A 27,762-nucleotide genomic window follows, 5' to 3' on the forward strand; every position below is an offset into this window, starting at 1 on the left:
GGGAGGCAACCACACATTGATGTTTCTCTCCCTCTTTTTCTCCCTCCCTTCCCCTGTCTAAAATTAATAAATACAATGTTTAAAAAAATTGTTCCAGACTTTGTGGGAGATACAAACAGGAGAGAAGGCAAGACCTTTCTCCTGAGAAGGAAATTGTAGTTCTTTATGGCTGGAGTACGATTCTCCTTACGTTGGCATTTGGGGGATGTCTTCAGCCCACCTGCCTGCTCCAGGCCTAGGTGTTTCTGCCGGGATGTACCTGTCACTGAGAACCCTTTCAAGGCAAGGTCTTCTGAGAAAACCAAACGTAACTGCGGAAGAAACACTGCCAGCTGCCTACACTGATCATGGTCTGAAAGGACAACCCATGAGTATCAGACGTTGGGGAAAACCCAACAGCATAAGAGAGAAGAAGCAAGATGAACAAAACTGCTCATCTTCGAGGAATAAAGGACAATTCAGGAAAGAGAAGTGAAGTTAAAAAACAAAACAAAACTGGGAAGCAACTATACTCACTGAAACACTAACAAAAACAGGCTGCTCCAAAACACAAAAACTCAGAGAGCAAAGTTATAGTACAAAATTAAAAATATTAAATAGGAAATTCAATAAAGGGACTGAGCAATAAAATAAGTCCAATTAGTGATTTGCAAGCTAAAGCCCAGGAAATCAATAAAAATTCAGCACAAAAATACATGGAGATGGAAAATGCAAAGAAAAATTAAAAGACAAAAACGATCAATACCAGAAGGTCCAAAACCCCAAATGAATAGGAATTGCAGTGTGAGGGAACAAAGGAAGGAAGGAAATAACTGAGGAAATATTTCTTCAAGTTAAAGAGAGACAGGAATCATCTATTTCAAAGGAGCCACTGAAAGCCGGTAGAACTAATGTTAAAAGATTCACACCAGGAAATCCCAGTAAAATGAATAGGTTCCAAGGATTAATAAACAAAAAAATCTGAAAGCTTCCAGAGAGAAAAGAAAACTTATTCTATGACAGTAGATAAGTAAATATGGTTTTGCCTCTGGTTTGCATTTCTTTATCCTTTTTCCAGTAAGGGTACCCATTTTTCTTTTTTTTAAAGGAGAGTTTTTTCTTTCTCCATGTCATTAGATGGAACTATAAATTATAGGGCCACCCCCCCCCCCCCCCCCCCCGGGCCACAGGGACAGGCCCAGGACCCAGACCAATCAGAGAATTCCCTGACCAATCAGAGAGTCCTCCTCTATGGCTAGAGTGATTAGCTCAGGGTGGGCAGGGACTCCAGAGGGCTCACTCACAGTCCCTTCCAGGATTTTCTGCATGCGTTAATGGGCCATGTGGCTAAAGGGATGTTAGCTGCAGCTGTGTGTAGTTATTTTTCTTATATATAGAGAAAGCTAGTCACAGTAGTATAGACTAAGCCTAAGTTATAGAAACAGACAAAAAAGCCATCAAGTTGGACAAGAATCCTGATGTCACTGTTTGGACCACGGGATTCAAACCATGCCGAGGCCAGCTCCACCTCTAACTTCCTAGGTATGAGGTGGTACATTTCCTACTGGCTGAAGCTACCTTGCTTTTTCATCAAATGTACCTGCAAAGGAATGAAAATTAGCATGGAATCAGACTTCTTAATGCTACACAGATGTTAGAAGACAAGGCAGAGGAATCTTCAAAGTTCTGAAGAAAAATAATTTTGAACCTAGAATTTTATATTCATTTGAGGATATGTAATGACTTGGGAGGTTTTCCATTTATAGAATTTCTCTGAAAGAATTCCTCAGGAATGTATTGTGGCAAAAAGACAAAATGGATTCAAGAAGGAGAACATGTAATGAGGAAAATAATATTGTGCAACGTCATCAGTAAAGATTATAATTAACCTGAATAAATACTGATGCATGATACAAAATATCCACAATTGGGATGTGAGGGGGATCTGGCTGCGACATCTGTCACCCCATTGATCGCCAGGGTTGATTCGGCTGATCTGGCTGGCTAGGTGGGTGTCCCCTTCCTCCCTCACCGATCCATGTGCATCCCTCCCGAAGCTGCGCGCTCAGTCGAAGAGGACGACCTTCCCAACTAGAGGAGAGGACCGGTCTTCGGTCAAGGGTATATGAGTAGGTGCACTCCCCTGCTAGAACCTCCAAACAAGCAAAGTATCCACAATAGCCTGGAACTAAAATTCTGAGTAACTGTGTCATGGGAGGGAGACGCTGTTAGTGTACTAAGTGTCACATATTTTTCAGTAGAAGCTAGAGATACTGTATCTAGACACTAATAGAAAAATTTAATTGTCAAAATTTAATGGCCACCACTAGAAAAACAGAAATAAAAATTGTAATTTCCAGACCATTAAAGAGGAAAAAGAATCTCAATTAGATAAAAAGCAAGTAGGAAAAAATCAATAACAAGATGCATGAAAAGGGAGCATGCCTTGTCCAGTGAAGCTCAGCTGGCTGGGTGAAGCAAAAGTCTCTGGTTCAATTCCCAGTCAGAGCACTTGCCTGGGTTGCAGGTTTGGTACTGGGGAGCATACTAGAGGCAGCCAATTGATGTTTCTCATGTCAATGTTTCTCACCCTCTTTCTCCCTTCCTTCCCTTTCTCTAAAAAATATATATATACATACATACATACATATATAAATACATAAAATCCTTTAAAAAAGAGAGAGAAAGCACAAAACAAGCTGACAAGACTAAATCCAGACATAAGAGGGACCGCAGTAGTGTGTGAGCAGGTGAAATGCTGCTGTAATGTGTTTGCCACGAAGACTGGATCCTTGTGGGTTTAGGTCACTTCTGAGTCCTTCAAAAAGTATTTGTTGAAGGAATAAATTGATAGATAGTCCAAGATTTGATTTTTTAAGAAATCCCGTTTAAAAATTGGATCTAAATTAAACAATGCACACATGCTACATGCACACACACTAAGGCTGAAAATAAAGGTATGGGAAAGTATTTCCCAGGAAAAGGCCGACAGAAAGGGCAAATACAGCAAAATTAGTGTCAGATAAAAGATTCAAGGTCGAATGCATTAAAATAAGTCAATGACAATATTTTATATGTCTTTCTAGCTAGGAAGTGAAAACAAATGAACTGAACTGATAGAAAAGGTCAATGAGGTGACTAGTTACAATATTAACCTGCACAAATTAATAGCCTTTTTACATACTAGCAATAACTGAGTAGAGAGAGATTGGAAAGGATAAAAGATCCAACCACAAAAAACCTACAAAACACCAAGAATCCTTACATAATAAACATCACAAATGGGCAAGTATTAGTACTATAAACTAATACTATAAAAATTACAGAGCAAAACATACAAATAAAAAGAAACAAAACAAAATCTGAATAAAACAAAAAATACACTTCCTAAATGAAGTAACTCAATATTGGTAAAGAAGACAATTATTTCTAAATCAGCCTACAAATTCAGGGCAGTTCAAATACAAATCCAAGAGTTTGATAAACTTCTTCTAAAATTAATATGTGGGGGTGGGAATCTATGAAAACAACTAAGAAATACTTTATGAAGTTAAAAAGGAAATACTTGCCCTATTCAATATCTAAATATGCTATGAAATTTACATTTATTTATTTATTTGGTTTTTTGTTTATTTTTAGAGAGAAGGGAGCAGGGGGAGAAAGACAGGGAAGGAAACATCAATGTGGGGATGCCTCTCTTGCCCCTTGTGCCGGGGACCTGGCCCACAATCCAGGCACGTGTGCCAACTGGGAATCAAACCAGCGGACCTTTGGTTTGCAGGCTGGTGCTCAATTCACTGAACCCCACCAGCCAGGGCCAAAGTTTAGTAATTAAAACAGTGTAGTATTGGCACAAAGCTGAAAAATAAGTTACTAGTACAAAATACAGGATCCAAGAACAGATGAGTCAATTTATGGGACTTTGCTTATGATAGAGATGGCATTTCAGTTAGTGGAGAAGTGGTTCTCAAGAAGGTGTTCAGAAAATTATCTATTCGTTTTGAAAAATAAAGCTAGATTTCAATCTTACACTATCAGAAAAGTAAATTAGTGACGTATTAAAAAGCTAATCATAAAATCTAACTATAAAATCTTGAAAGAGGGTATAGGATACTTTTATTCTCAGGTTGAAATGGGGGCATTCTTACATAAGACACAGGCCATAAAATCAGAACAGAAAACAATGATGGATCTGACTCAAGAACCAAAACAAGCAAAACTAAAACTATTCTATAGGAGGCAATGTTTGAAAGATATAGATACACAAAAGATTAATGTGTGTAATACTTAGAGAAGTCATAAATCAACATACAAGGACATAGAAAAATGGACAAGGGATATAAATAGGCAATTCACAATAGAAGAAATACAAAAGGTCACTATGTATGTAACAACTACTTAACATTATTGCCCTGGGCAGGTGGCTCAGTTGGTTGGAGCATCATCCCGTACACCAAGAGGTTAGGGGTTCCATTCCCAGTCAGGGCACGTACCTAGGTTGCAGGTTTGCTTTTGTGATCAGGGCGCTAATGGGGTGGGGGGCCAATTGATGTTTCTCTCTCACATCAATCTTTCTTTCTCTCTCCTTCTTCCTCTCTAAAATCAATAAACATATCTTCAGGTGAGGATTAAGAAAATACTCAACATTATTAATAAAAGGGAAGTGCTAGTTAAAATAAAGATGTGGTGTCAAGTTTTACCCATAATAAGTTGGACAAAAAGTTTGACACATGGAAATCATTCAATAATGGCACGTGGAAGCTTTTGGCTGCAAGTAGCCTCAAGACATGACTTAAACTGCCTTGAGGAATTAGTGAATTTGTTATCTGACATAACCCAAAGTCAAGGGGTACAGCAGTTCCAGGTGTGGTACCTTCAGAGGCTTGTAGTGACATTGGTGATGCTGATGCTTCCTCTCTCTTTGGTCTGCCAAACTTTATCCTAAGGTTTTTCTCTTATAGTGATGAAAGGGTTGAGGTGGTTCCAGGTTCCACATCCAGTCTTGATAAGGTCCAAAGGAAGAGGAAATCTTTTCTTGTGGCCATTTTAGAAGTGAGAAAATCTTTCCAGAAGTTTCTCCAGACAGATTTCCTTTTCTGTTTTGTTAGCCTAGGACTGGGACTTTTCCCATCTCTGAATCTAGCTTTAGAAGGAGGTAGAGCTCACCTTCATCATCCGGGAAGTTAACAACCAGGACTTCTCTAAGGAGGGTGAGGAAAACTGGTACTTTCGCTATTGATGGAAGAATGCATTGCCACAGTTGACGGTTATCTTTCAAAATGTAAAATTTGCACATCTTTTGAATCATCACTTCAAGCATCTATGCTACAGAAATACTGGCATTGCATAAGAGACATTTACAAAGCAATTTATCGCAATGATGCTTATCTTAAAAATTGGATACCCTCTGAATATCTGTCAGTAGTGGAATGGTATATTCACAAAATGCAATACACAGCAGCAGTTTCAAAAATTCTCTAAGCCATAAGCAAAAAAAATCAAGTTATAAAAGTGCTACATTTATGTTATCAACAGATATAAGCTACAACTATTTGCATACAAATGCATAGAACAGGAACTTGAAGGATACATGCCTCACTTCTAAGGAGGACAGTCAGTGGTGAAATATGTAGATTCTTCTTTCAATTTTTGCTTTGACTTCTTTCTTACAATAAGGGCTTGGACAATAAAGACATTTAAGTATTTCACATAATTAAAATGTCTGGAGGCAGGTCCTCCAAAGCATGTATGGGCAGCAGTCAGGAATATCACCATGGGCTCCAGCTCTTTCTCTCTGTGTGTAGTGGTTCCTCAGTGTATCAGCCTGTCATTCTTAACTTTGCTGCCTACGTTCCTAAACTTTCTCAGTTCACAGTGCCCTTAGTGGTTCATAATTTTTGTGCCTGACACCACTAGGCCAAAAGAAATCTGCAACATTTCTATTTACAGTAGGTTAGTCACACCCAAAGAATTTAATAAGTATTTATGTCCTAACATTTGAAAAAAAAAGAACACACACATTGAAAGAAAAATCATTTTTTTGATTGGTCAATAACTATAGTTACAAATGGAATGGGTGCCTCTGATGTGCAATGCATGACTTCTCAGACCTTATACTGCCCTCAATTCCTATTTCATATTGCTTTTCACACGATGCTTTTTTAAAATCACAGCAACTGCCAAAAACTTAGCTTCATAAAGAGATGATGTCATCCAAAGGAGTGCAGTGAGACCTAATATGGAAACTGAAATACTTAAATCCAGCAGTTGGCATGATGTTGGACAGATTTTGGGTATTACTGTATTGTTCTTTAATTCTCATCTGAAGACTTTTTTATTGCTTTTAGAGAGACAGAATGGGAGAGAGGAAGGGAGAGAAACATCGATTGGCTGCCTCCTATATGCACCTGGACTGAGGTTCCAACCACAATCTAGGCATGTGCCTTGACTGGAAATTGACTCCACAACCTTTTATTATGGAACAAAGCTCCAACAAACTAAGCCACACTGGCTTGGCCAGGTATCATTTTCTAAAACTTTTCCTTGAAAATTTAACCCATGAGGCCTCTGTGAGTTTACTGTGGCACTCCAGGGGCCTCAGCACACAGTCTGGGAGCTGTGATTGCAAAATGGTCACCTTAGCTCCAAACATACATCCCTACACCACAATGTTCATGGAAGGAAGGAGGTACAGGCTTTCTCACTAATTCATATTTTTAAGAAATTCAAGTTTATTGAGATATAATTTCATACTCTAAAATACACCTATTTCGAGTGTATGGTTAGAAGAGTTTTGACAAATGTGTACATCTGTATAATTATCACCACAATCAAGATTCAGAACACTGTCACCACCCCCAAAAGTTCCTTTGATCCCCTTCCCACCAACCCCCAGCAATCACTGATCTGCTTTCTATCACTGTAGATTAAATCAATTGTTTCTAGGCCTTCAGAGAAGTGGAACATACAGTATAGATGCTGGCGCTGCATGATGGTGTTGATACTCATCAATGTTGCTGCATGTATCAGTACAGTTCATCCATTTTCACTGATGATTAATATTCCATTGTTTGAGTAGACCGCAATTTGTTTAGCTATTTACCTGCTGGCAAACATTTTTGTTGTTTCAAGTTTTGCCTATTATGAGTGAAGCAACTGTGAACACTGAGGCACTTTGTGTGTGCATGTGTTTTTCTCTTGAATTATCTATCATTCATTCATATCTATCTATCTATCTATCCACCTATCTACCTATCTACCTACCTACCTATCTATTTATGTATCTGATAGTAAAATTATTTCCAGAAGTCTCCCAGAAGACTTTCACTCACATATCACTGGCTGGTCCTGGGTCACCCTCATACTCCTCATCCTAGAAAGAGAAGTGAGGTCACCTTGAAACAATTAGTTCACCTCCTCTGGAGCTGGGGGCTGAAGTTCTCCCTGGAGCAACTTTCCCCCCAAAATAAAACTGGAGTTGTGCAAACACAAGAATAAGGGGGGAGGGGATGGCTCTTGAGTATGCAGTCAACCATGTCTGCCTCTTTACTTTATCTGTGAGTATTTTTACTACAGAATATGCTAGTGGCGTTTACTTACCACAGTAGGAGCCTATTCTCTGACACAAAGGTGCTTAAGCAGATCTGTTGCCTACAGATATTCAACAGTTCTAGAAATAAGACAAGAAGAGAAAAACATAAAAAAGCCTTGACAGATAGAGAATTGCTCTGGGGAATATGATATGAGGGCACAAGTATCATGTGGAAAGATTTTACCAGCTGGCTGCCAGATGTGGGCCTGCCACAGGCTGAAGCACAGCTGGTCTGCCCTGCAGTAAATCAGATGTGGGAGGCAAGTGCCATCTGGCACATAAAGCTGGCAGAGCTGGAAAGACAAGTTAACTCACGGGTGAAGTTATTATTATTATGGATCCACATGAATGGAGCCCTGGCACCTGCCGCACTGCGAGCTGCCTCCCCCTCAGGGCACCTCTCCTGCGGCTGCCACAGAGAGGCTCCCCTCCCAGGCCCTGGGCTCTCCTCTGGTCAGAACTGGCTGGGCTTGAGTCGCCAGCAGGTAAAGGAGCACTGGCCCTTTAACCAGCCCTCACTTAGCACATCTCCTATTTACCTCTCCTTCCCATTGTCTCCTCTTTCTAAGAGTTTATCTCCTTGCTTGTTAAGCTTCTCAAGGGCAAGGATCACATTTTAATCTATAGTAAGTCCTCACTTAAGGTTGTTGTTGCTAGGTTCTTGGAAACAGCAACTTTAGCAAAATAACATATGATAAAACCAATTTTCCATAAGCTAATTGCTATAAACAAGAGTTGAGTTCCTATAATAAATTTCTGGTCAAAAAAACATTTCCAAAATTTGAAATAAATATCTAAAACACTTCTAATATTAAATATTGAAAAGTGTGAGCTATATATACATTTAAGAAAGATTATTAAAAACAAGTCAGATCATTATTTTCCAGCCTGCTTATTCCAATTCAGGATCATGGGTGGTGGGAGTCTATCCTGACGGCTCAGGGTACAAGATGGGCACCCACCCTGGAGAGGATACCCTCATAGGGCACACTCACACCCACCTTCACACTCACCCAGACTAGGACAATGTAGACACACCCATTTGCCTCAAATGCACATCTTTGGGATGCAGAAGGAAATCAGAGTGTCTGGAACAAACTTCACACAGACATGGGGAGAACATGCAAACTCCAGACAGTTGCCCAAGCCTGGAACTGATTTTTTTCTTATCAATGTTATGAAAAAACAATATTATTCAAAGGCTTGTTGTATTTTATTCTCCATCTCTCCTCCTAGCATCTTGCCTTGGGCAAAGCAGAGGCTCAACAAGTTGTGAAAAATGTCCTTGCCACACAGGTAAGAGCAAGAGGGAATCGTTATGACAGTGACACACCTTCTACTTCTTGTACTTATTTCTAGAGACTATTGATTGGTGACATCAAAGAAGAACCCCAACACATACATTTTTAGGTTGTAAAGCATGCCCTAAAACACTCTGCTGTCCCTAATTCTCCACTATCTGCTACTAAGAATCATAAGCTGGGTTGGAAGACACCCTGGGGGGAGCATTTTATGGATAAGAAGTACAGAGAGTTGAAGGACTTGCTCAAGGCCATATTGCTACTTGGTGCCAGAACAGAACAGATATTTATAATCCACCTTATTTCTGTAAAGGTTTAAAATAGTTTTGAAGAATAACTAGAATATAAGATAGTACAATTACTATTAAGAACTAAGAAGAAAGCAAATAACAGAAAGGAACTAAGAGTGAGGTCAAAACAGAATTGTATACCAAAAGGTCACCCAGATGGGTCTAACCACAAACTTGACTCTGTCTACACACCTATACATCAAAACAAAAAAGAAACCTGGTCAGACATAGAATCCACATGTGCATGAAAGAAAAACAGTCCAGTAGCTCAGAGAAGACCAGTACTAGTACTGGACAGCCATCGCCCATAAAGGGAGTACTGTGTATTGCAACGCAAGTTCTCAACAGCCTTCCAGGATGCACAGAACAAGCGTCCCTTGGTACTGGAATAGTGGCTGAAGACAACACAGTGAAACTTATCCTGAAAAAAAAAAATCACTCCATTGTGAGTGTCGGGAAGAACTGAAAACCGAACATAGAATCACCAGTAAAGGAAGAAAGCTTGTCAAATCAAGATGTAAAAAAATTTAACTCAGAATTCAGTGACATCAGATGTTCAATAATAATTACTGTTCTTCAGTAGTAACTAGAGGCATTGTAGAACCTAAAGTATTTTCAAAATCATCTAAAGTTTTCTTTAAAAAATTCAATCTAGTTTCATATTAATTTAGCACTTGGCTAGTTACTGTCATATGTTCTGGCTGTTATTTCATGTATTTTTGTTCTATCCCCTTCAATTAGATTGCCATTTCTTTGAGGGCTGAGGTCCATGTATAGGAAAACTAGCATTTTATGTGACAAATGTAATATGAATCCTCTAAGGCTGACTATAGAGGGGAAGATCTCTGCTTGAGGAGGAGTTACTCGACTTTTCAGCTAATTATTTTGAGCTCCTGGTGAATTTATACTGCTTCTTCCACAGAAATGGGAGGGGCTACTGCTTTCTCCATTAACACCATCCCTTTAAGCTGGTCTCTTAATATCCCATAGTACATTTTAGGCTAATTTGGAATATTAAATAAGACCTTATAAATGGCTTGGGGGTAATAAGAGGGAAATAATTACAGTGAGTAACCCAAAACTACAGAATCTAATTTACAACCATTACTAACATCAACACCAACATGTACTGTCAGTATAATACAGAGACCAGGATCTCAGATTCTGGGGTAAAACTACTGGTATCAAGTCCATTTCTACCATTTATGAGTGTTTAACTTTGGGCAGGTTATTCAACCTCTTTGTGTGTTGTTTTCCTCCACAGTGGTAGTTATTTCCCAGAGGTGTTATGCAGATTAAATGATCACTGTGACAGTACCTGAACAGAGTAAATGTATACAGGCTATTAATATTGTAATGGACTACTTTTTATAAGATGGACATTTGATATTTAGATTATATAAAAGATTGAGTTCAATCTTTATGTAAGGCTCTAATTCAGTTGTTCTCAAATTTTGTGGTATCAGGACCTTTTTACACTTAAAGATTTTATTTATTCATTTTTAGAGAGAGGAGAAAGGGGAGAGAGAGGGAGAGAAACATCAATGTGTGGTTGTCTCTCATGCACCCCCTACTGGGGACCTGGCCTGAAATCCAGGCATGTGCCCTGACTGGGAATCAAATTGGCAACCCTTTGGTTTGCAGGCCGGCACTCAATCCACTGAGCTACACCAGCCATGGCTACACTTTTAAAACTTATTAAGAACCCCAAAGAGCTTTTTTTTGCCTTTTTAAAAAAAATATTTTATTTTATTTTTTTTAGAGAGAGGGGACAGGAAGGAGAAAGAGTGGAAGAGAAACATCAATGTGTGGTTGCCTCTCATGTGTCCCCTACTGGGGACCTGGCCTGCAACCCAGGCATGTGCCCTGACTGGGAATCGAACCAGCAACCCTTTGCTTCACAGGCCTGTGCTCAATCCACTGAGCTACACCAGCCAGGGCCCCAAAGAACTTTTTAAAATATAGGTTATACCTAAATCAATTTACTGTATAAAAATTAAAACTAAGAAATTAAAAAACTACTTAATTTAAAATAACAATAATAAAAATTAAAAACAGTAAAATTAATATGTATAATAAAACAACATAATTATAAAAAAGAACTATCCTTTCAAAACAAAAATTTATAGAAAGGCTCATTGTTTTATATTTTTGCAAGTTTCTTAATGTCTGGATTTTCGTGATTGCTCCTGTTTCATACTATTGTAATGTGTTATTTTGGTTGAAGTATATGAGTAAAATTTGGTACCACACAACTATGTAATTGGAAAAGGAAAGAGTATTTTACTAGCCTTTTTTTTATGTAATTGTGGTTCTCTTTGATATTACACCAAAACTCTACAAGTTGTTGTTTCTTGCAGTATGAAATCTGAAATCATACCAATGCCATTGACCACTTGGAAATTATTGATTCACTGAGTTATGCAGATCATCTAAATTTTGAAACATTGATATTTGTTAATATCACCTCTGGCCTCATTTTAAAAGGTCTTTAAGTACTAGATAGCTGTCAAGCTCACAGGTTTTCCAAAATTGTAATTTTAGCTTGAAAATTTAAATTTTATTGTTGAAATAAGCATTGTTGATCAAAGTGACAAATTACTTTGTTCATTTTTGAGAGGTCTGCCAAATATCCAAGTCCGAATAACCATGGTTTGTTTGCCCAAAATTCTTTCAGGTTAGAATTGTATTCCAGGAAAAAGCAGCTTGTTCAACTTGCAACTCAATCATACTTGTACTTTTCCTTGAGACAACCATTGTACTTCTTTTTGAAGCAAAATTATTCTGTAAGTACTTCCCATTTTGCCCCATAGAATATTAAAAAAACATGTAGTCAGTGAGCAGTGTTTAACAAAGGTAATAATTGTGACTGCTTCTTCAAGATCATTCTTGAGGACATTTTTTTCTGCAAGTGCAAGAAATACAGTGATTAGTACTTTGGTGCCCCTGTCTTGATTTATGCTAAAGTATCATATTTGGACCAGCCATTTCTTTTGTATCAACAGAGCAATTGTAAACAAAATGAAAAAGGGAAATAACATCTTTGTATTATTATGAAAAATGGTTTTTTTTCCTTTTTGGACCTTCTGAATGATTCTAGGTGACCCCTAGAGGTCTAACGAGCATACTTGGAGAACCACATCTTTAACCTTATACCCTCCAAGAATCATTTCAAGCCCATCCAGAATCCCTTACATTTAGATCAACAGCCAGGCTCCTCTCTGGTTTACCAAACCCACAATCTAAATTTTCCTTTTTCTACCTCTTCTCTAGATGTTTGGTGCTTAAAAGGATAAGGTTCTCCAAGATAAAAGAAGAGATCATGTGTATTCAGAGGGTTGTGGTCATATGAGACTGGTGTGAACACCATTAAACCAGTATTCATAAAGAGGTGTTGGGGATGGCTCATATTGAACTCTGAGCCCTCACAGATCCTGGGCTACTCTCAAGCCCATTGTAGCATAAGTACTGCCCTGGTTGTCCTCCTACATGCCTTTCATAACTGCTAGCTGCGAATGATGTTGCTGATTCAGAGGTGGTTCTTGGAGGAGAGATAGGCTGCTAGAGGCATTATCCATATATCCAAGACCCTCACAGGCTCCTCTATGACCAGGAAATCCATATGTTCATATATTTAGGTCTGTAATTATGGTCACAACTGCTACATTGATCTTTAACTTGCCCAGAGCAGTGTTCAGTTGGGGATAAGAAGTGCAGATGAGGGCAGGTGGAACAGTGACCACACTGTGTGATAAAGACCTATGGGAGCCTTGGCTGTGCTAATAGAGTGGTCCTTCAAACCTGTATTCCTTCATTGTTGTTAAAAAACTATAAAAATAACAAACACTCAAGGGCCCCACCAATCAGAATGATGAAAATTAATGTTTGTCATAATCATTGTAGATCTATTTAAATAAAAGAAGTAAAACACTGCAAAAAGATTTAAGTCTCCTAACCCTAAGTCCTTTAAATGTTGATTTCACATTTATTTTGAAGAATGGTGCTGAGAAAAGGGCAGAAAAGGGTAATCACACTCTTCTCCTCCCAACAGTTCAGCTCTCTCCAAACTCACTGGCTCCAAATAGCAACCAAAAAGCAAGGCGATTAATGGACGATGCTCGTAGAAGGCAGTTTAGCAGCTGATCACCTCTACCCAACCCCAGATTCTCCCATCCTAACACACCAATCACATGCAGGACTCTCTTTGAGAGGAGTTTTGGAAACTATAATTTACCAGACCTAGTTGTATTCATGGGAATTTCAATGGTATAGTTATGAACTGATTGTGCAGTGCCAAGGCCCATTCAGTCCTCCTTGTCTGGCTGGTTGTATGAGCGATGTCCACATGGTCAAGCAAATTGTCAGTTTGTGCCCACAGTCAGGAGTAAGAAACAGCAAAACAACCCAGTCTTGCTCTTCTTTTTCCCCTTACATCTCTACTGTTACAGTAAATCATATTGATAATTTTTTAGCTGCATCTGAAACTAATGCCTTCATCCTAGGAATTTCTGTTATATCACTCAGTTCATGGTAAAAGCAATGGGCTTCTCTGATTAGTGAAGCTGAACATCAGAAACGAATCACAGCACCTTTGTATTCTAGAACGTGGGTCTGGGATGAATGAATTCAGGAGGTCGGCCAAAACACAGCCCCAGGGACTCAATTCTTAAATGATTTTAAGTGAACTTAAGTATCAAGACTTACGCTTAATAAATATCTCTATTCAACAAGTTTTACAGAAAGGAATGAGGTGGTAGGATTAGGGAAAGAAAGCTCATAAAAATCACCTGCTTCTAATAATCTTTTGCTCTCAGTTTCCCTCTCTGTAAGATGGGACCACTTATCATTATCTGCTCTCAGAGGGCTATTACTATGAGCAGTTTCAAAGGCAATTTTTTACAGGGACAAGAGTTGGGCTTTATACCACAAAAGAAGAAAATAATAGACCTAGTCTATGAGATCAGCTAAGCATCCAACCAGGAAAGCAGGAATTATGATGGCTCTTCTCAGAAAACTGGGTGGAGTTGAGGTGCTCTTACAAGCCAACTGGAATAAAAGCTAGAGTGCTAAACTTTCTATTATTTGACAATCAGGTAGAACAGGACAAGTCCTAAGAATACCAGCAGGGTGGAACAAAGAGCATGCCAAAAATTTGCATAAAGTCATTAACTAATAGGCTTGGGAAGAAAGTCAAAAGTTGCCTGGTTCAACGCCTAGCTGAGACCTCCTTGCTCAAACTGGTCCTCTCTTGAGACAAGGGAGCAGCCTTTTCTATCAGCTGATGGTCTTGCCCTTGCTTGAAAGTTCCCAGTGAGAGGGAATTATCACTTCTTGAGGTAGCCCACCTCAGTTTTGAGTATCTTGCCTCATTATAGATGGGTTATTAAATCTCCTGCAGGAAACATTACTTCATTGCGTCAGCCTCATTTCCTAATCCTCCCTGTCTGGATATATCCTAGTTGGTTTTCATGTTCCTCAGAAGGCATACCACTTGGAGCTGGGCATAGCACTCCAGAGGGAGCTAGCCCTCTGTGAGCAGCATGGAACTGCTACCAGCAGACTTCTTCATGCCCCCTTTGGCATTCTCCTGAACCTCTTACCTGTGTTCTATGCTAGCAGAGTGAGGAAAGGAGGGGAGGCTGGAAGCAGGGAGCATGGTGCTGATAATGCCTTGGTGGATGAGACAGGGCCCTGCCTTTTATTTCTAACCTTCACACTCACTTTTTACTACTCTGGGGTTTTATGTCTGCTCTTTGTGTTTGTGATAAGCACAGAGTTAAACTTTCTGGAGACACTGCTGGCAGACTATATTCTACAGCTGAAATACTTCTGGGTAAAATCTGACAGAATCACAGCAGGTCAGAAGATACATCTTGGCTCAATACTGCGCATTCTTCATCATGCAGGGGTTCTCAATGGGTGGTCCTTGGACCTGCAGCATTAGCATCACTTGGGAACTTGTGAAAAATGAAAATATAGGAACTTACCCCAAATGCATTGTTTCAAAACTTCTGGGCTGCAGCCCAGCACTCCGTGGTTTAACAAGCCTTCCAGGTGATTCTGATTTAAGAGCTACAGCTAGAGTGAATGCGGTTGGTGCCCCACCCACGAGCACCCATGGGGCCAGTGCATGCCTTTCTAGCTACGGTGAGTCCTGGCTGCTGAAGCCTCATGATGGCGCCCTTCTCAAGAGAACTGCCCTCAACTTAACATCAGGGCCCATGCAGCATAACTCCTTCCTCTTTCCAGAGGCCAGTGACTGATATGGGGGAACAAAAGGCTGATCCCTTCTCAAGAGAGGACCAGTTTGAGCTCCAGAGTGCAGATGGAACAGTTTGAAACTAAGGCCACCATCTTGTTGAGCTTTCACCCCCTGACCTCTCCTGCTGGCCTCTCTCCCCTTCTAAGAGTACTTTCTCAATAAGTGATTTTCAGAAAAATCCCCATCTCAGATGTACTTCTTAGTAACTACAGACAATCACCCAAAGTTAATTAGGGGACTGAAGGATTTATAAAGATACTTACAGATACTTAAAATTTTATAAAGAGTCCCATGTGGGTACCTGAAAATATCTAGATAATTATGAAGAATGTGATTTTTACTAGCTTTTGTACATAGTCCTAGCCTGGGAGTTATCCCATCACACGCACAGGGAGGAACACCAGGACAAAGGGGTGACATTGAATTTCTTTAGCATAGGATGCTGACCAGTCCTTAGCATTCCTGCAGCACTGAAGCATCTTCATTAGTCCATTCTCAGACCTCCAGTGAGGCCAATGATTGAGGGCTTTTGGCAGATAAGCAGAATGAATCACAACGAGGTTAAGTGAGAGCTGAAAGTCACTAGCTGAATAAAATTAAGATTCCATTCCTACCCATTCACCTAGCACCTCCAGTACCTCAGCTCTTTCTCTCATGGTTTAGTGACATTCATTAGAAGCAAATCTTCACTTCTCAACAGTGACTTTCCTAGAATTGATATGAAGAAAATTTGGTAAACTAGACAAGTCCTAATTTGATGAGAGACTAATATCCAACAATTAGCATAGAAAACAATTTGATGCTTTTACCAACTTAATGGTTTGTTGTGTTTAAAGAAGACAAGTGAAGATTTAATAATTGTATGAATTATTTAGGGCAATTATTTGGATTATTTGAATTATTTAGCTTCAGATACCAAACTGGACTAGGCCACATCAAACCTCTGGATATATGGTTTCCACAGACTTCTGAGATATCTCAAATTGGGTCTAAAATGATGCTGTTGCATTGAAACTAGAAGACAATGAGGGTTTTACCTTCAATAGGTAAGGTGACTTGTTTCATGGTCATGGTTAATGGTCCTCCAAGCACTCCTGGAGTCATTAGACTAGCTGAGGTGGATAAGATGCTGATATCTATTGGTCATATTTGATTTGAAGGCATATTTAGCACAGACCACCTGTGGGGAGGTATCTTGAGTTGTAGATAGAGTCTCTTGGCTATGGTGTGTAACCATGACCTTCTGTACTTGGCTCGGTGAACCATTCTATTCAGCAAGTGCTTTTATTGAACCCCTATTTGTGCCATCTAGTTTACCAAGTGCTAGGGATTGAGAGATGAAGGACACAAACAGTCCTTGATTTCATGGGTCAGTATAGGAGATGGATAAGTGGAGGAACAACTATCCTCAGTTTAGTAAATACTAAGGCAGCACACAAGAGGTGCCCTGTCTGGCTGGAGGCTGGGAGAGGGGGTGAAGTGACTCTTCAACAGTTTTGAAGGACAAGAAGAAAGGACCAGCCCCAGCTGGTGTAGTTCAGTGGATTGAGGATGGGCTGTGAACCACAGGGTCACCAGTTCGATTCCCAGTAAGGGCATATGCCTGGGTTGCAGGCCAAGTTCCCCAGTGGGGGCCATGTGAGAGGCAACCACACATTGATGTTTCCCTCCCTTTCTCCCTCCCTTCCTCTATCTCTCTAAAAATAAATAAATAAAAGTAAGAAAAAAAAGAAGAAAGGGCCAAAGAAGAGAATGGGTGGGGTAGAGAGAGATGGGGGCGGGGCAATAGAATGCCATTCCAGGAAGAAGGATAGGATAGAGAGGTGAAACACAAGTAGATCTTTCTGGCTGAAATTCCAAGTGTGTGTGGGTGAGGGAGTTGGGGAGAGGAAGGGCAGCAGCAGGACCGAGGAGGGAGGCAGAGGCTGGAACAAGAAGGGTCTGGGATGTCATGGACAGCACGGCAGACTTTGTCTTAAAGACAGCGGGAAGTTATGAGGGTATTAATCAGAAGAGTGACAAGATCAAATGTTTTGAAAAGGTCTTTATGGCATCAATGTTTGTGGATTGAATGGTGACTCCAGGAAGTGCCATAAAAGATTTTTGCTGGAGTCCAGGATGGAAGCAATGAAAATTTGAATAAGGTGGTATTCTTATTCTGTATCAGACAGATCTTGAATTTAATGCCAGTTCTTCCTACTGGGTGATCTGTTGCAAGTTACTTTACCTCTCCAAGTCTCACTTATCCGGTATATAATATCATTTAATGAGTTGTTATCTGGTAAGGTTGTGAGAATTAATTATGAATGCTAGGTACAGTGCCTGGAATACAATAATCACTAAAACCCCCTGATATCCTTATTCTTATTCTTGTTCTTATGCAGCCAACCTGATTTAGATAGTCCCCCTAAAAACAGGCACTGAAACAAGAACATCGGTGGCAGATCTCAGGAAGCACAGTGAGGAAAGTGAGACAGAGAAGGAGTGGGCATTGCTGAGTGGGTTGCTGCTATGGGCAACTGGGACTCCAAGTCACTTGGGGCCCTCAGTGGATGGGAATTGTCCTTGCATGGAATGGGAAAATTGGAGTGTTTGTGCACTAACACTTATCCCTGATTGGCTGAAGGATGACTATGAAGGTCTTAAATCGCCAGTACTTCCAGACTGCCTTGTGCACAGACTGTACCAGCTTCTATGGTCCCAACACTGGCAGGACCACAAATTCTCAGCAAGTCTCAAACAACAGAGACAGATGCTTGAGTTGGAAGCTGTCGTTGTGTGGCCAGAAGTATCCATTGCAGATGAGGTGAACTCAGAGGTGAGCAGTGGGGATGTGGGCAGAGAACAGCATATCTGCTACAGTGGTGTGAAAGAACAATTAAGCAATATGTTGGAAACAGACCTTGATAAGTAGAAGTAAGAAATATGGTGAAGTTATTACCTGCATTTTTGTATTTTGGGTTTGGTCTAAAAACTGCAGTCCCATTCAGTGGAGTAGTCAGAGGAGTAGTTTTGGGGTAATAGTGTCAGAAGGAGGCATGTGTTGAGTGAGGTATTTGTGATATTGCCAAGTGTCATACTGGGTTGGCAAGTGAAATTTCTCTTAATTCTGTATTATGCAGGCTTTACTTTGTCATGTTGAGATGCCTTAAATAAGTTTTGTAGGGGCCAATCCTGTACTCTGATTACAAGTGAAGACTTTTTCCCCTGCTACAAGAGCATGTTTAATCTGGTGCTTTAAGTGATGGCTTTTAAACCTGCCTGTTGTCTCTTTCTACCTGCTGTTCACTTATTAGGTGACTTTGAACCTGTGGGTGAATTCCCTTTTGGGTGAATTCCTTTTTAGATGATTTCCCTCTGAAGAAAGGGAATAATGCATTCTCTCTTGATTTATTGCATAGCTGTTGAAAACTAAACAGCATTTTCAAAGTCATTCTGAGTTGTTGCAAAGCACAGTGCCCCATTGAGCATTGAATTACTTTGCTTCAGTTGGCTTTCAAAACTTACAGCATTCCAATTATCCTATTGTTACTGAATTCAGTAGTAAAGTGAATATGCTTGTTTACTAAAATGAAATTTTTAGATGATAAAAGCTTGTGTTTGGGAAGTGAGATAAGCCAGATATTCAGCTAATTATGCCATAGAATTTATCCTGATTCTCTATATATTTTATATACATATTTTTTCTCCATGTGGGTATATATTTGTATTTGGAGACATGCATCTGTTTTTGCTCTATCTTAGAATGCATTTTCAATAGATGTCGAAACCACTTACATTTTAAGTTTTTGAAGTGGTTTCTTTGATAGATACTGTATTATAGGAAGCAAAGAACACCCAAGTCAATGAGGCCAGACATAAAAATGTGAAAAGGTAAAGCCTAGCTTTAGCTTTCTCCTTCAAAGTGACCTCTTGCTTCCCCAAGGGTTTTCCCAGGTCCCAGTGCTCACAGCCAAGGTACCCAAGGGTTGTTGGTCTCTATCTCCAGAGGTATTGGCGGTACCATCACAATTGTCTAAGGCTGGTGAGTGTGCCTGTGCGGTTTACTTTAAAATACTTCTTTGTAAATTGTTGACTGTACACGAGTGAAAGTGGAAGAAGTGAAGAGATTAAGCCAGTGTCAGAACAAGGCCAGACATCTTGAGTCTGTTTCTTTCCCCCAGGGGGCAGGGCTGCATTGGCAGTTGTGGTGCACACTGGCTCCAAAGGGACGTAAGGAAAGGGGGAGACAGAACGCAGTGGGTTTTGCTATAGGTCAGGCATTGCCCTAGGCATGCTGCATATGTATTATCTCATTTAATTTAATAAAACGTGTTTTCTCTAAAAATGTGCTTGAGAATAAACATTTTTGGAGGAAAACAGGAAGCCTTTTTTATACAGTCCCCGTTTCTCTGAGGATTCCTGCTGCTGACCCCCAGAAGAGTCCCACTCCCTCTTTTATTTTTAAAAAATAATTTTAAGGACTGAATTGTGTTTGATATTTTTTAAATTCAAGCAAAAATAGGGTCTTTAATAGTCATATGTGTAAGGGAAAATTCTGACAAAGAGGTTGCAGAGGCTTTGCAAGCCAAATTTTTGGAATAATGAAATAGTTTGCACAGTACAAAATAAAATAATGACAGTGACATTATTTTACTTTTGGAGAAAAAAAGCAAGCAAACACCTTCCTTCAAAGACTGGATGCTTTTAGACTGTAGTGTGGGATTATTTCTTCTTTTTTAAAATAAATATGACTTTAAAAAACTTAATTGTTGTTCAAGTAGTTTTCTGTCTTTTACTCCCATCTGGATTATTTATTCTTCTGCTCTGCATTCTTGGGATTGCTCAGGAATAAAGCTTTAGCTATTAGAATAGGAGGTCTACTTCTCTAGCACCTGGTTATCATGCTGTTGGAACTGTCTGATAATCTGGCCACATCCAATGTTTTCTTTCAGAATGTGAGTTCTTTCTTTCAGAATGTGGGTTCTGGGCTGTATGAGCTTGTCAGGTACAGGTTCAGCTCAGTTGCCTGTAGAAACTGCAGAACTTTGCACAGGCCAGGGGTGGAGAAGCACTTGTGTGTGCCCACCCTGCTGTTCAGCTTGAAGGCACCACCACTGGTTTCAATTATGACTTCAATGGGCAGCTTTGAGCACTTCTTTATTCATTACAGTGCCGCACACTCTATAATTGGTAATAAAAAAACATAGGCACTTCATAAGTGTAAAGGGCTAAACAATAATCAGGCAGTAAAGGCAATGCATTGGGACTTTTCCACCTAAACATTTTGTTTCTTTCAAGTAAAAAACCCAAAAAACAAAGAACTTTTGTCGCTCCATTTTTTAATGTTTTTATTGTTAACACTATTATGATGTTTCCTTTTCCCCCTCATTTTATTTTCTTGCCTTGAATAATATGTTTGATTTTCATCCTGGCCACTTATCCACTTATTAGTTGTGTGAATTTGGGCATTTTACCTAACTCCACTGTGCCCCATTTTTAAAAAATCTGTGAAACGGAGATAATGATAGCTCTCATCTCAAGGAGATAGATTGAGGACTAAATGAGATAATTCACGGAGAGTGCTTTTGTAAGGAGCTTCACTCATGTAAAAGCTTGTTCAGTAAATGTTAACGCTTATTATCATTTTAATTTTAAATGAAATGAATGCATAGAGTATAAGGCATAGGTCTTCAAAACTTTCCATTAGGTACATTTTCAAACACAAACATACAAATAGATTGGTATAATTACCCTCCCCCGGCACACATACCCATACTAGCATTGACAGTAATAAATATTTACCAATCTTATTTTATATAACAAATTTTGAAAGCGAATTCCAAGCATCATGTCATTTCACCCATAAATTTGAGGATCTTTTTTGATATTAACATTCCTGATATGCTAAGAACTCCTTGTGACTATGTCCTCTTAACCTTGAACCCCAGCTCCTAGGAATTACCATGTTAGTAAAATCTCAACAGATGTTTAATTAGTAAAGAACAGCTCTAACAGCTTTCCTTGACTTTGTGATATATGCTCCATAAATACCTGTTGAGTGAATAATTGAGGGCAGGAATTCATAGAGTTTCTAATGTTTATGGAGATGCACATGTTTTTCAAAATCAACACGTATTTTTAATAGTTTGATGAGGTTTTCTGACACTTGAATCCCACAAATTCGGTATTTCTGTGAACATTAATAGTGGTCAAATAACTAGCCCTTCCAAGGTTTAATTCTGGTATTCAAACTGCTTGTGAATGTCTGACTGTAGTAGGCAACTTCATGAAAAGAAATTAGCAGATTCTTCAAACACATGACCAATCTTTTATTACTGTGCTTATAAGTGACATGGTTTACAGAAAACCAAATGCAATTAAATAACATTGAACTTCAAATCTACCACAGACTCAAGATATACAAGTTATACTTGGCAAGGCAAAAACTTCTCAAACACTAGGTTGTTTTAGGTAAAAAGACAAATTTCCATTAATTCCAACATGTTTTGTTTTTTTGTCTTACAGACATTTCCTTTGGCAATAACTTCCACTTTAGCTTTTATTTTATAAAAATATAAAAAATTTCATTATATACAAACATTACATTACACAATGTACAGGTTAAAAACACTAAGAAAATGGCAAGCTGCAAGTGAAATTAAAGTCAATAGCATGATAAGAAAAATTAAATACAGCACACATTTCATAAAAATTACATTAACTACATTTTTGTTTGCAAATACCAAACAGTACCAATGTGATTGGAAATAGCTTCCAACAGCTTCATTTTAAGGCACATCTTGCATATTTACATATACAACACTGAAACCGGTCAATAACTTAGGGGCTTCTCAGAGTGACCTGTGTATGTGTGTAGACATGCAGTAGGGGTTACACATTTTCATTGGCTTCCTTCTTTGGGGAGAGGTACCTGCCAGGAGGGGACTGATAGAGGGGTACCCCGATCTCCTGCAAGTCTGGGAGCCTCCCTGGACGAGGAGGGGAGAGCAGAGTGACTGTCCTGTCATAGTCTCTGTGCAGCACTTTCTCATAGACGCTCTGCAGCCCCACCGTCTTTGGCAGCTGGGCCTGGTAGTAATTGTCTCTGCGCAGAGGATCTCGAGGCAGCGACGTGCTCTTACAGAAGGTTGACATCTGGGCTGGGGGGTGAGTTGAGGGATGTGTGCTGGGCGCTCCACACGACGGGCTCCAGCAGCGGTCGGAGTGGCCCAGAATCTTACACTCAGCCGTGCACGCCCACAGTCCTAACATAAAAGAGAAAGAAAGATAGCACAGTTATTACTGAGATTGGTACACCTCCATTTTCAGAACGTCAGAAAGGGTCATGGTGGCTGAAAAGAAAAACCTGTATGAAGATGAACGCCAGTGACTCAAGATTTGAAAGGAATATTGCTTCCTGTAAAGCCACCTAACTCCAAGTTGGCATAGCTTCTTTCGCTGGAAAGAAAAAAAGAGAAAGGAAAGGAAAGGAAAGGAAGGAAGGAAGGAAGGAAGGAATAAATACACAGAAAAAGCATTTTTTCCCCTGGCCTCACCCCTGCCTCCCAGTATGCGGCTGTGCTTAATTCAAGTGGTGGAGCTGCTCCAACCTCTTGTTTTAAAATTCACTGGGTGAGGTCTGCCGGATTCGTAACTTCAGGACGGAAAAAAGTGGGGAAGAGGGAGTGGGATTGGGAACGGAGATTGAAGAAAAAGAAAGAAATGGCCAAAGGGGAGGAACGTTGAACTTGGCAGGAAAGAAGAGTCCTCACCACTCTGCATGTGGTTGATGAGATCCTTTTTCAGAGCATCCCCGCTGATGTCGGAGTCGCTGTCATTGAAATCACTGTCCCCTTTGCCACTATCTTTGCCGCTGAACTTCTCCGCTTCTCGGCCCGAGATGGTGTTGAAAGAGTGTCCTTTCCAGACCGCCACGGGGGGCGCCGGCTCCTTTCCGAAGCCGGGAGAGGCACCGTAGGGCTGCAGCAGGGAATCGGGAGAAACGCGGGACGGGGCGTGAGCGGGAGGGGGTGAGGGTTGGACAAGAAACAGAACAAAACAAAACAAAACAAAACAAAACAAAACAAGTGCAAGAGGTTAAGTATCTGTTGCGCCCGCCCACCCATACCCTTCCAGTGTCTTCCCCCAGTCTGTCCGCGGAGCACGGAGGGGGGCACCCAGCGGAATGAAGGCCTCACCTCGGCGTGAGCGCCGCGGAGCCGCTGCTGCCCCTCGAAGTGACAGGAGCTTTCCCCGGTGGCGCTGCCGCCCTCGGAGCCCGGCACTTCGGCCGCCGCGACCGCGGGAGGGGGCGCGTCGGCCGCGGGGCTGCCAAAGGGCGCTTTGCCGCTGCCAGGGAAGGTGAGCACGTCGAACATGTTGGGCCTGGGCCCGGCTCCCCGGGCGGCCTCCTCCGGGGAGCCAGGAGCCGAGGCGCCGCCGCCCGCCGCCCCGGGCCGCTCTTCCCGGCGGGGCCCCCCTTTGCGCACCTCCTTCTTGCGGCGATTGCAGGTGGTGGCGATGGCGATGATGGCGGCCAGTAGCAGTGTGCAGCTCCCAGCCAGCACGATTATGACGATCAACGGCGTATCCCATTGCAGCGCCGGCCCTGACGCCGCGAGCCGCGAGCCCGGCGGGCGAGAGCGCTCCGGATCCCCGGCACTGTCGGGCGCCACTTGCCCAAGCCCGTCTCCTGCTGTCACCACGAAACTGACTGTGGCAGTGGTGGAGAGCGGGGGACTGCCGCCGTCGGATACTACCAGCAGCGCCTGAAACAGGCGGCCCGGCGGCTCCTGCGAGAGATCTCCAGTGAGCACGATCTCCCCCGTGCGGCGGTTGATGGAGAAGGTTTCTCGAGGCTCCTGCTGTAGGAGGTCGAATGCCAGCTCTCCGTTAGCACCATCGTCTGCGTCCCGGGCCTGCACTTGCGCCACGGCCGAGTCCCTTGCAGTGCGCCCAGGGACTGCCACTTCCAGGGAGCCGTTGGCTGGCGCCGGGTGCACCAGGACCGGCGCATGGTCGTTCTGGTCCAGTACCCGCACTTGCACCAGTGCGCTGCTGGAGAGCTGAGGGGAGCCTCCGTCGCTCGCATGGATGCGCACGTCGAACTGGCGCAGGGCCTCATAGTCGAAGCTGCGCAGAGCGTAGATGGCTCCGGTAGCCGGGTCCACTGAGACATAGGTGGACACAGCGCCCCCAGCGCGGCCCACCTCGGCCTCCAGCAGCCGGTAGGTGACCTGACCATTACGGCCCAGGTCCGGGTCCCGGGCGGCCACCGTGGCCAAGTAGGCGCCAGGAGGGTTGTTCTCGCGCACCGACACCTCGTAGACCCGCTGCGTGAAGAGAGGCGCGTTGTCGTTCTCGTCACCCACGCGCACCGTGTAGGGCCTCACGGTGCGTAGTGGGGGCGAGCCGCGGTCCTCGGCTACCAGAGTGAGGTTGTACTCAGCTATGCGCTCGCGGTCCAAGGATGCCGCCGTCACCACCAGGTAGCTGCCCGCGTAGGCAGGCTGTAGCCGGAAGTGCTCGTGCCCGTAGAGGGCGCAGCGCACTTGCCCATTGGGGCCTGAGTCCCTGTCCGAGGTGCTGACCAGAGCCACTAGGCTCTCGCGCGCCGCCCCCTCTGGCACTAGCGAGATGGCACCCGCCTCTGGCGTCTCTGACCCGGTGGAGGAGGTCGTGTCCGCCCCTCCGAAAGCAGCGGCGGCGGCGGCGGCAGCGGCGGCGAAGGGCGAGGCGGCAGGCGCACCCGGGGCCGCCAATGGGGTGATGGAGATGTCCGGTGCGTTGTCATTGACATCTCGGATGCGCACGATGACCTTGCAGGTGGCGGCGCGAGGCCCGGGGCCACGGTCCTGCGCCCGCACGTCCAGCTCGTATGTGTCCTGGCGTTCGTAGTCCACGGGTCCGGCGAGGGTGAGTCGTCCCGAGCGGGGGTCGAGGCGGAAGAGCCGGCGTGCCTCTGGTGGGGTGCGGGCGCCGAAGGAGAACACCACGTCGCCGTTGGGACCCTCGTCCGGGTCCGCCGCGTCCAGGTCGAGTAGCAGCGAGCCAACGGGCGCGTCCTCTGCCAGCTCCACCTCTGCCACGGCGCCCTGCGGGAAGGCCGGGCTGTGGTCGTTGGCGTCCAGTACGCGCACGCTGAGGGCTGCGGTAGAGGAGCGCGGCGGGCGGCCTCCGTCCTGGGCCACCAGCTCCAGGCTGTACGTGGCCTGACTCTCGCGGTCCAGCTCCTGCACTAGCACCAGGTCGGCGCACTGGGCACCGTCTGCGCGCGTCTGCAGTTCAACACGGAAGGGGCTGTGAGGCTCTGCCAGGCGAATGCTCTGCAGCCCGTTGACGCCCACGTCCTCGTCTACCGGCACCTCCAGGGGGATTCGAGTGCCCACGGCCGCACCCTCGGACACCTCCACGGGGATCTGGGCCCGGGGGAAGCGCGGCGCGTGGTCGTTGACGTCCCTCACCTCCACTTCCACGTGCACCAGCCGGAACTGCTCCTGTGAGAAGCTGACCACGTCGAAGGCCAGCACGCACTGTGGGGCCTGGCCGCAGAGCCGCTCGCGGTCCAGGCCCACGTCCCCGACGGTCAGCTGCCCGTCGCCCTCTCGCACCCGCAGCAGCGAGCTGTTGAATTGCTTCATCAGGCGGAAGCTTGTGTCTCCGGACACTTTCATATGCAGGTCCTCAGCCAGGGTCCCGATGACCGTGCCGGGGGCGTCCTCCTCGAAGGTGCTGTATCGCACTGTCTTGCTCTGAGCCACTGAGAGCACCCAGCAGAGGCTGAAGAGCTGCAAGGGTAAAAGGCAGGGGCTACCCCCGCGCCTTACTGGACTCATGCTGCCAGCCCCAAGTGCTATTCCAGAAGGTTGAAGAAAAGATTCCGTTCTGGTTTGCAGGTCCGGACTTGAGTCCCAGGAGCCTCGGGAGCACGCTCTTTCCGAGCTCCGTGCGGGAGAAGTCTGGCTGGCTGGCTGCAGCTCCTCCGCTCCTGCGGGCTTTGTGGACACTGGCGGACCCGCCCTCACCCGGCACCTTTCCCTCCTTCTTCCTTGCTGGTGCTGCGCCGCCGCGCGCCGCCTCTGCTTTTAGAGCAGCCGATATGCAAATCACCCGAGCCAGGCAGCCAATGGCGACCTCCTCCTCGCGCCGCTGCTACGCCAGCCTCTGACAATCCCTTTAATGTAGAAAGGCTTAGTGGGGAAAACGAAAGGAAAATTAGGGAATCTTTCCTTTGTTTCACTCCGTTTGCTTTTCCTTTTCTGCGTGTAGAGGAGTTGGCACAGGTTTCGTTTATTGTGGCTCTCGGTACCAGCTGCTTGATCTAAGAGCAAACACGCTGGGATTTCGCCCCCGTAGCTCGTGACCCCCCACCCAGTCCCTGCGTTGTGCACCTCGGAGGCTTCCAAGCGCTCGCAGCCCCCTCCAAAGACTTCCTCTGCCCGGTGAGGCTATGCTCGCCTTCTCTCCCAGGTTCCCACGGCGCCCTGAATTGCCTCTCGATTAAGGATCCTAAAGAAGGGAAAACTGATTTTATTCAAATTTGTGTATGCAATTGTGTTTTTCTCGCGTGAGCCCCGGTGATCAGAGTTGCCATTTCCCTTTCAGAAAAGAGCCTTGCGATGTGTTAGTATGCATGTCACTGTCCAAATGGCTTTCTTAAGCCTTGGGCGCTAGCAGGGAAGGAAAAAAGTTCCAAATAGGATTTAGCATAAGCTTGAGGAGATTTGGAAAGGTTTCAAAGATCAGACTGTATCAAAGGCTTATGAAGCCCTCGTTAGCAGTGGAAATAGAATGGCGTGGCAGGCGATCCCATTGGAGGCCCCAATGTCTGTATTATTTCACTGTGACAAGCTAAAGGAAGAGAAAGTTGAACAGTTTCCACAGTGGAGTTGGACTAACTTGAATATAATAAGCAAACGCCACATGTATCCATTATGTTCCTCTATTCATTCTCAATCACTGCCATAACTCTCCGGCTAAACGGTGATGGACGCTGAATCCCACACAATACCCTGCTCGTATTAAAGTGCATTTAGAGAACTTCCCCTCCTGATGCCTTGTTCCGCCTATTTAGAGGATTTTCTTTCTGTTTTAATAGGGTCGCTCTGGGAAGCAACACTCATCCTTCTCCAGAAGAACAAAATCACAGCATGACCTTGAAACCTGGCACGAACCTGGGGGAACTTAACCATCTGCCTAAGAAAGTGTTGAGCTTCAGCATTGCCAGGCTCTGGGCTGGGTGTGTTCTGGGTCTGGTGAGCCATGGTGCTGACCCCGCAGGTATCCTCCTCCAGTGTCTCTGAAGATTAGGGAGATGGGGCTTTGAGCAGGAACAAGAGGAATTCTTACTGATTCTTG

The 27,762-nt window shown here is 43.4% G+C and overlaps 1 protein-coding gene and 1 long non-coding RNA gene across 3 annotated transcripts; one reads left to right on the forward strand and one right to left on the reverse strand.

The window, feature by feature from the left end:
• Positions 1 to 1,913: 1,913 nt before the first annotated feature.
• Positions 1,914 to 10,951, forward strand: LOC118997066 (uncharacterized). The gene is made up of 3 exons (XR_005068600.1): positions 1,914 to 2,093; positions 3,820 to 3,823; positions 10,941 to 10,951. It is a non-coding gene; the product is annotated as an uncharacterized LOC118997066 (long non-coding RNA).
• A 10,681-nt stretch (positions 10,952 to 21,632) lies between these two features.
• On the reverse strand, positions 21,633 to 26,447 carry PCDH8 (protocadherin 8). 2 transcript variants are annotated; one of them, XM_037060583.1, is made up of 3 exons: positions 23,895 to 26,447; positions 23,178 to 23,385; positions 21,633 to 22,670 (listed from the first exon to the last, which is right to left on the reverse strand). In XM_037060583.1, exons 1-3 carry the CDS (start codon positions 26,238 to 26,240, stop codon positions 22,297 to 22,299), a joined length of 2,928 nt encoding a protein of 975 aa, XP_036916478.1. In that variant the 5' UTR covers positions 26,241 to 26,447; the 3' UTR covers positions 21,633 to 22,296. The 2 variants fall into 2 exon arrangements, with proteins under 2 accessions (XP_036916478.1, XP_036916468.1); XM_037060573.1 differs by having other exon boundaries at positions 23,604 to 26,447.
• Positions 26,448 to 27,762: the final 1,315 nt, after the last annotated feature.

The sequence above is a fragment of the Sturnira hondurensis genome, unplaced genomic scaffold (genome assembly GCF_014824575.4).
Source record: "Sturnira hondurensis isolate 20B ecotype Veracruz unplaced genomic scaffold, ASM1482457v3 Scaffold0001074, whole genome shotgun sequence".
NCBI lineage: Eukaryota > Metazoa > Chordata > Mammalia > Chiroptera > Phyllostomidae > Sturnira > Sturnira hondurensis.